At 37.6% G+C, this 9,717-nt stretch overlaps 1 protein-coding gene across 1 annotated transcript; it reads left to right on the forward strand.

Moving 5' to 3' along the window:
• The first annotated feature begins 7,647 nt into the window (after window positions 1-7,647).
• On the forward strand, window positions 7,648-9,035 carry LOC110716936 (transcription factor HEC2-like). Its single transcript, XM_021895587.1, has one exon. It carries the CDS (start codon window positions 8,086-8,088, stop codon window positions 8,863-8,865), a length of 780 nt encoding a protein of 259 aa, XP_021751279.1. The 5' UTR covers window positions 7,648-8,085; the 3' UTR covers window positions 8,866-9,035.
• Window positions 9,036-9,717: the final 682 nt, after the last annotated feature.

Below are 9,717 nucleotides of genomic sequence, written 5' to 3' on the forward strand. Positions count from 1 at the left end.
ATCTAACTAGGGGTGTACACAATCTCGACCACACCTAAAAATCGACCAGAACCAGACATGTTTGGATCGGGCCGGAACTAGACCGGTGGACTCAATGAGTCCGATCCTAGTACGTAAAAATTAATGATTTCGGGTTTCCAATCCGGTCCGGGTAAAACCCGGAATTTTCAGGTTGTAGACACCTGATCGTGTCTCCCCAAACATCAAACCCACTGATGAGTGTCTTTCACGTTTTGATTGACGAGTTCGACAAAGAGTTGAAGGGTCACGCAAAGTTTCCATAAGCCTAGACCATTTTTTTAACCTTAAAATATTCATTTCGTGCCCAACACATTTCGTGTCTTTAAATCCAAAAACATTCAGTTCGTTTCTCTAAATCCAAAAACATTTATTTCGTATCCTTAAAAACATTTATTTCGTGCTCAAATTAAAAAAAGCGTCCAATTTGATTATCTTGGTCCATTTTCCCAGTCCAATTATTGTTTAATTAGATGATGCTTTAAAAGAGCTTTCCAACGATATATTATAAGTCCAAATCCGACTTAAACGAGTGATATATGGCCAAAATACTAAATTGAGCCCAAATCGAGCCTAGATTCACCTTTAATACGACCCAATAATTATGTGGAGTCAAAATGTTTTATTTAGGCCCCATATGGTCATATTCCTAATCCTAAACCAGCTAGGAACTTCTAAAATCTCCTAGAAGGTTCTAATCTATCTTTCCCAAAAATATAAAGATCAAGAGTTTGAGATTAAATACAATTCTTATGATAATCCTTAATTTCCCAGAAGACTTGCGGATATATTTTGCATTGATAACCCATCGTAAACCAAATTCCGTACGAAAAATTGTTATCTTCATAACCATCGCACAACGACAGGTTCAACGCGCTGCGACAGCCCTGTCGCAACGCGACAGGGGTCATCGCGCCGCGACAGAGAATTTCTATTGCATTTCAGATTTTTGATCTTTTTTCAATCGTTTGACTCTCTTTTTCTCTTATAAACAAAGGTCATTTTCCCCAATTCAAAACCATCAACAATTATCAACAACCACCATCAATTATCATCAACAACCATCACAACAATCATCATCCCAACCCAGAATTCTAAAATCCATGTTCTTAGCCTAAACACATCCTAGACACATCTCAATCATTCACCATACTTCCTTTGCATAATTCGAATACTCCAAACCATACTCGACGTTGTTTTTGACCTCGACGTGAAATGTTGATAAGTCTGAGGGTTTGGACCCAAATCTATATTTCTATTCCTAATTAAATTAGTTTATTATTTTCTTTATTGATTTTACTTTCTTGAAGTTTATTAACGTGTGTATTGTTTTATAGCAAGAAGGTCGAAGCATCAAAGTAAGTAATTTAATTACTTTCTTGAATATAAATCATGTTTAGGATAACGCTTTGATTTTGTTATTAGTAACATACCAGGATTTTTATTAATCTGTTTAGTATCATGCCTAGGATCTTGCTACTAACGATGTTTTTATGTTGATTATGAAGTTCATTATATGTTGCTTGATTATCAAAGAATTATTGTTATTGCTTGATCACGCCCCTTCTTGCAGGTTTAAAGGGAATTTGTAATTGAAATCACGCCTAATAAGATAATTAATAATTAGATTTAGGTTTAATATGATGATTATTCAAGTGATCACAAGTATTAGATTTAATTGTGCATTAATAACCAATCAACGTAGATTAAACAGGTTTAAGTTTAATTTGATGTGTGTGTTGATAAACAAGTATATTAAGTGTTGGGTATGAGGAGGGCCCATGCTGCATCCACATTTCAAGCCCAACGGACTCTCCTGTGAGGGAGCGTGATAGAGTATAAAACATAATCCGGGGCCACAACCATCAGCTTAAACTTTTGGCTAAGTTGGTCCTTTAACAAGACGTGTGTAGGGAATTTTTCCTTGCCCTACATGCGGGTCATGTTTTTAAGCATGTCGGCGCTTCAAGGAAAAGAAGCTAGAGAAAAAGAGTCGCAACATGTTTTAGGAACTTGTAAATCGTTCACGATTGTGAAAGTTACACCCCCATTCACAATCACAGATATTGCTAACTCCATAGTGGTCTGGAACCATGATTGGATGTTCGGGGATGATGGTACGAACTTAACCTTGTCAAACCCGCCCTAAAATAGGCCTCTACTTGATTCTTTTTTATATCCATGCGCACATATTCCACTTAAAGGTGGAGGGTGGATGAGATTCGAACCCATGACCTCTATGTCACGTTGGCTCCAATACCATGTTAAAGGACCAACTCAACCAAAAGCCTAAGCTGATGGTTGAAGCCCCGGATTATGTTTTATACTCTATCAGGTCTAGACCGGAAAACCGGTTTAACTAAATATATATACGTTTTCTAACCCTAGCCCTAACAAAGTCATAGCTGCCCGACACCTAATTCAGATTTCCATCTATCATTATCTCTTATTCTCCAACCCACCATCATTCCATCAAGCACCACAAGAATAGAACCTCATGCGGTGCTGCTGCCTCTTCTTCTCTGTTGTTGCATCCTTGCCCTGCTAACAATCCTTCCCTACGACGCCGCACCCCTTCTCCTGCTACAACGTTGTGCCCCATGCAGTGCTGCGCCTCCCCTACTCCACTCTCCCAGATGCCGATCGAATTTCTTGCTCGACCACCTTCAATGGTGCCTTCATTTTTTTTAAATGTATGCCATTTGTTTTTCTAATTTTGGTTAGATCTTAATCCCCCTTTTTTTTTTTGTTTATTTAGCATACCTTTATAGGTTATGTAATTGTTATTTTATTTTTTTAGATTCAAATATGATACATCAATTCCTGAGAAGTAGAAATATCAGGAACCCAAAATATTTTAATATCGTATATCAGGAACCGAACCCGATGATTCAAGTCCAGTCTTTGGTCTGCAAAAATAAGTCAATTCGGTCCCGGTCCTAACTAATTTCGGTCCGGTCCGATTTTGGACCGGTGTACAACCTAGAGCTAACCTATTCATTATGGGAACAATGCTCCGGACCAAATAGAGCTTACCTACGGGCACATGACTTTCTCTCGGAAAGCCAAAGACGACTTAAGACAAAGTACAACTGTTGGGAAGAGGACATGATCAATTGAAGATGGATCTAGGTCGGGCTGGGATAGTGGCACCCATTCCTAACAAGTTGTGAAAAGGTTCGCTCATGTTGTAGGGAGCATTCTCACTTAGTGATTGGTCCGCTAGTTCACGCAAATTTAAGAAGTTATCACGGACGAGCCACATGTAGGGGAACTTGCACGTTTGGTTTTGCAAGGCTTTCCTAAGGTATCTAATAACCCTGCTTTAATTTGCTTTTGCTCGCTATTGGCGCCTCTCCTAACTATTACCCATTTATTCTAGAATAATCTTTTTAAGAGGGACAATTTTACATATTTCGGCTAACCATTTTTGATTTTGGGCTTATTGATTTAAATCTAATCCCCTAAATTACTAACTTACCCATTAAATAAATTACTAACCCACACCACCACCCTCCATCCACACCCAAAACTAACTCGTTCCCCATCTATTATTCACGGCCACCCACCATTCTTCCCCATCAGCCCTTCTCGTTGACTAACTAAGGCACCACCTGCCCCAACACCGTCAACAGTTTGCAACCGCCAACATGTCATCGTGTGTGGCATTGAAACCCTAACCCAAAACACCAGTTTTCTCTCTCCACTCCAACCACTCCCCGGCCTCTTCCTTCACCTCAACTCCCCCCGACTAGGGTTAAAGTTTTGATGGTGCAGTGGTGGTTTTATAGGTATTAGGAACTTTAATAAAGTTTCAATGTTTTATTGATTTTTTTTTTATTTTTTTTAATTATTTTTTTATCAAAATTGAATGGTAAAGTTTTAATGGTAAAGTCTTGCCCTACTTGTGACTTCATATTTACATTTTATATCCAGCAATATTCATGTACAAGATATTAGTCTTCACAAGTAGTGCAAGATCTCATTGGTGATATATATTTTAAAATACTATAATAACAAAAAGGAAAAATTGCGAGGAAGGTCCTTTTAAGTGGTCAACCTTGTGAAAAAGTTCCTTTTAAAAAAAAGGTGGCACAAAAGGTCCTTTTATGGCGATTGGGTTGTGAGGAGGGTCCTTTGACCAAACTCTGGCATTAACTTCGTTTTCCAGCCAAAAAAAGTCACATGCTGTGCATGTGACCACTAAAATCAGCCCTTTTTTTTTTCTTTTTTTTCCTCTTCATCTTCTTCCTCCCTTTCAATTCCACACCTCCATAAATGGCATTGAAAGGGAGGAAGAAGATGAAGAGGAATACAAATCTCAGGTCACCACCACAAATCCTCACACCACCACCACAAATCCTCGGGCCAACACACAAATCGTAGCACCACCACCACAAATCGAACCCACCCACCACGCACTGAACCCCACAAATCCTCACGCCACCACCATAACCACCGTCGCAACCACAACACACTCCACCAGCCACTTGCAGCCCCAACTCAATTCGCCACGCACCGGCTCCCTACTTCCTTCACTGCTCCCCTGCTCCAATTTAAACACCAGCCACAGCTCACCTGCATCGCAACTCCACCTCCAATCACCTCCAAATCTAGCCACCACAACATCAGCCACTACAATTTACAATCAACAACAATCAATTAATCCCAATTAATCTCCAATTTACGGCAGCCCTGCTCATGCCCACCACCAAACCGCAACTCCCCTGCTCCTCACTGCAATTTACAACCAACAACAATCAATTAATCCCAATTAATCTCCAATTTACGGTAGCCTTGCTCATGCCCACCACCAAACCGCAACACCCCTGCTCCTCACCGCAATTTACAATCAGCCATCAAATGCCATTCATGGAGGTGTGGAATTGAAAGGGAGGAAGAAGATGAAGAGGAAAGAAAAGGAAAAAAAAAAGCCTGATTTTAGTGGTCACGTGCACAGCACGTGACTTTTTTTGGCCGGAAAATGGAGGTCAATGCCAGAGTTTGGTCAAAGGACTCTCCTCACAACCCAATCGCCATAAAATGACCTTTTGTGCCACCTTTTTTAAAAAGTACCTTTCTCATAAAATCGACCACATAAAAGGACCTTTCTCGCAATTTTTCCTAAAAAAATATCATTTTGATTCAGTTATTTAGTAAATTTGATTATAAGAATTTCGGATACCTAGAGTGAAATGTTCAATACCGTCATAAAAAATTATTAAACTGCCATCATTTCAAGCAAAGAGACATCCTTCTTGCCCTTATTAATATTTTTTACCATTTTCTTTCTCTAACTTTAGTTTTTCACCACTTCTAAAACAATCAAGTCAACCACCACCAATCACGACACCAGTACGACCCATGCCACCACGTCGACCACCATAACACACAACCATCGCGTCAATCACCACCATCTATACCGGACTGCCACCACGACTGCAAAATAATTAATTATAATTATTATGATCTATAAAAACCATAATAATAACTTTTTAAAAAAATTAAAATCGGATAACCAATGGCTGGTAACTGGTGGCTATTAGCCGGTATTGAAAACCGGTTGACTGTCATTAGTAATCGGCAACCAAAACCGGTTGGTCACGACGGTCAGTCGGTTTTCACCGTCGGTTACTGGCTGCGGTCAACCGGTTTTCAACGCCTGTTAACGGTGGTGGGCAGCCGGTTTTGAACGCTGGTTACCAGCCTCCAAAATTTATAAAAAAAAAAAAAAAAAAAAAAAAAGCAAAAAACAGAAAAAAGAAAAAAATCGCCAGTAAACTTACTTCCTTCCTCGGATTTCCAGCCATTCCGCCTACTTACCTCCGCCTACTACCGGCCCAACCTGACCGCGCAGCCGCCGCCTTCTACCGCCTGCTATGTGGTTGGGGTGGTTGTGTGGAATGAAGTTGGTGGTTGGGGTGTTTGATGAGAGAGAAAAAAAAAAGGAGAAAAATGGGTTAGGGTTTTGTAAGGGCAATAATGACCCTTTGCTTGAAATGGTGGCCGTTTTGATAATTTTGGATGGTGGTGTTAAACACTCCCTATCTAGATTCTCATAAATATCAAATACTTGTACTTCATATTTCAAATTTTGAGTATTGGACTTTTGATTCGGAAATGATTCTGGTTAGATTGGATATCCAACCCATGCTCAACCAAACGCACAACCTTAAGTCATACGGAGTACAGTAATAACCAACCACCTTCATCTCCATACTTTTACTATGCTGAGAATCTACACATGTAAATCTCTTTTGAACACACTCCTATTTCACTGACACTTTTCTCTCTATCTTTCAAACAAATGACAATGTTTCTTAGAACCTTCCATAACTCACTCATCACCCCACTCTAAAATTTCTGTTAGACACTGTTTAGTAATATATTCAAGCTAATTATTGATATTCAATCTAATTATTTTAAACATAAAACTAGAATAACCGTTCATGCCCTACTAAAGATGACATCAATGGATGCACAACTTGTAGTTCGCCATAGCTGTCCATTATAGATAACACTGATATATAAATAACTCGTATTATTTTCACTAGCTAGTAGCCACTAACCCTTCGGATTGATAATATAAACAAGATTCGATTCCATGTCTTCTCTGCCACTACCATCATCAAGACTATAACGGACTAAACTATCTGTAGAATGCACAATTGCACAAATAGTATGTACTATGTAGCTCATCATAGCTGTCAAAATATAGCTGAAGACAGTAGCAGATAAATTCCAACTCATAGAATGGTATTCCTAAAATAAACTACATTAAAAACTCATACGTACCCAAATAAAAGTAGCTTGATTCCAAACAATGATGAGAATAAATGTTACTGCAGCAGATAGTTGTTCTGAAATTTGGAGCACACTAATTTCTTACAAGCCCATCACTCTCGATCATGAGCAACCCAGTGCAGACATAAACTCGTGGTATAACTGATAAAAAAACATTAGTTTATGCTCACATCCTTTATTCCGCCTCGCTCCACTTTTTTAAATCGACTGTTTTTAATTTAATAAACCGACTGTTTTAAATTGAACGCCTCATTTACATTTTAAGATATGCTTTCTTGTTCATTTAATTACTATTATATCTCTATGCTCGCATGATTCTCAATTCTACTATTTAGACTTTTATTTATTATTAATAAACTAGTCCTCTTTCGTAAACTTTTAACACACATTTTCATATGTATTTTTTAATTTCTTAACAAACCTTAGATACATTATGGATTAACTTAAAATCCATTCAACAGACTAATCACTAACCTAAAACTTGATGCATGATAAAAGTGTTGCAATTAATAAAACGAGTAACTATGCTACAATTATTTGAATAACAAATATTTTAGGATATGAGATTAGATTTTGTATGGCCCACAACTTTTAATTTTATGTAAACTTCTTGCTATAAACTAAGCACACCAAATTTCCACTTGACTCCCCTTATGGTAGCAAGTTTGCGGGCTAACCACCATCATATTATTTTCCAAGTTCAATTTATCAAAAAAATTAATATTCCACCTCTATTATATATTCTAGCAAGATAAGATAAAATCTTTAATTTAAATTTTTAGGATAAAAAAACAAACAAATTAATTCCACCCTCAACAACTTTGTGATAATGTAAAAGTAAATGCTTTTTTCTGAGGGAGCATTTAATTAAAAATAATTCAATTATTTTCAAGATATATTAAAATATAAAATTTAAACAAGAGATATTATAAAATATTTACAACTTGTAACATTTTAATTTAATAATGGTTTCTTTATATATACCACTTTCCTTATTAAGTGAATACTGTTCTAAAAAATCAGAGTGATATTTTTTTTTTATTTTTTATATATCACTCTTATCTTCCTTTCTTCACTGAAAATTCTGATACAAACTCTCAGTCTACACTCTCTTCACTTTGCCTTCCCCATTCCCTGCTTTTGCTTCGGCTTTCGCCATTCGCCAATAAATCGTTAAATTTTACTAGCTCAATTCCCTAGAGAGCGTACACTTAGCCTTATATACTATAAAAGTTAGTTTGTTTGTGAGGTAATATTATAGAGATGGACATTGACCTATTTAAGTCCACACCAGATGACCAAATTGAGATGATGCTTATGACGATGCACATGGATAAACCCGCTGCAACATCCGGGAACGAAGGAGGCGGCAGTCTCCCCTACGACGACAACACTCCAATGATGTCGTTTAACGGCGGTGGTAGCTTGCCTCAGCATTTTAACTCACCAGCTTTCTTAAGTGATCCACAAACAACTATATCATTCTCCAACAACAATAACAACAACAACAGCAACAATAATAATAATAATTCTTTGTTACCGAGTTTGTTCCCTTCTTATAGCAATGACAGCAATGAGAACGGAACATCATCATCGCCATCACAGAAGCAAACATCGATGGCTGCAATGCGAGAGATGATATTCAGGATAGCAGCTATGCAACCGATCTACATCGACCCTGAAGCAGTGAAGCCACCGAAAAGGCGGAACGTTAGGATTTCGAAAGACCCTCAGAGTATAGCTGCTCGGCATAGGAGGGAGAGGATAAGCGAGAGGATAAGGATCCTGCAGAGACTCGTCCCTGGTGGTACAAAAATGGACACTGCTTCGATGTTAGACGAAGCGATTCATTATGTCAAGTTCTTGAAGAGTCAAGTGCAAACCCTCGAACGATCTGCCATCAACAACAACAACCGCCCCGTTCCTCCACCGGTATCCACGGGGCTAGGTTATCCCAGTGGATACTCTTTTGCTGGTCATCAGCTCCATATGAATGCTGCACCTCATCACAATGTTCAACAGTACTCAGATTCGGATGCATAACATTTTATTTGACATAACATTATAGATCGGCGATGATAGCCCGTCGTTGAACGGGCCTTAGCTTTTTTCATTCATTAGTACATGTATCAAGTTCAACATACAATGTTCGCATCTTGGAATCATCTAATTACACTAGATGATGCATTCATTCATAGCAAATGTAACAAGTTTCCCAATAACACAAGTTGATGTCTACTTACAATGGTTATAAAATTAGATAGTGTGTATATTACAGCTTCAATTCATTTCAAGTTATACTCCGTAACATATTATCCATCGAATTCATAGGAGTATCCGACTAAATTAGGATATTATTATCAAATTATATATTCAACCAAATACCAAAGCAATTTGGATTAGCAAATAACACAAATATTCAAACAACAATTACAAGTGACAAGAATGAATGAGCTACGACAATGAATGGAACAAATAAGACGTTTATAAGCGATACATCTAAATTAAAACTTCTTTTTTTTAGTAAATGATGCATCTAAAAAAACGGAGGAAATAATAATTATTATTGAACATTATTGATATTTTGGCAATAATCGATACAATGTATCTTTCCTGCTAGGCCCAACGTTCATATCATAGGAAAACAAATTAATATGCACGACCATCTAATATATGAAAATTCCTGGACCAAGGGAATTCTACAACCCTTTTTTGGTAGGTACAAATTGAGTAACAATTAGAGGACAGGCGAAAAACTAATTTCAACCTTAAATTGAGTCCACTAATTAAATGTAATAATATCTTGATTTCCCTCATTTCAATAATTTCACCACGAATACGCGCGTAAAATTTCGTGCCTAAGAGATATGAGAAGGTTTTGTTGGAATCAGGATC

Source organism: Chenopodium quinoa, unplaced genomic scaffold (assembly GCF_001683475.1).
Source record: "Chenopodium quinoa cultivar QQ74 unplaced genomic scaffold, ASM168347v1, whole genome shotgun sequence".
Classification (NCBI taxonomy): Eukaryota; Viridiplantae; Streptophyta; class Magnoliopsida; order Caryophyllales; family Amaranthaceae; genus Chenopodium; species Chenopodium quinoa.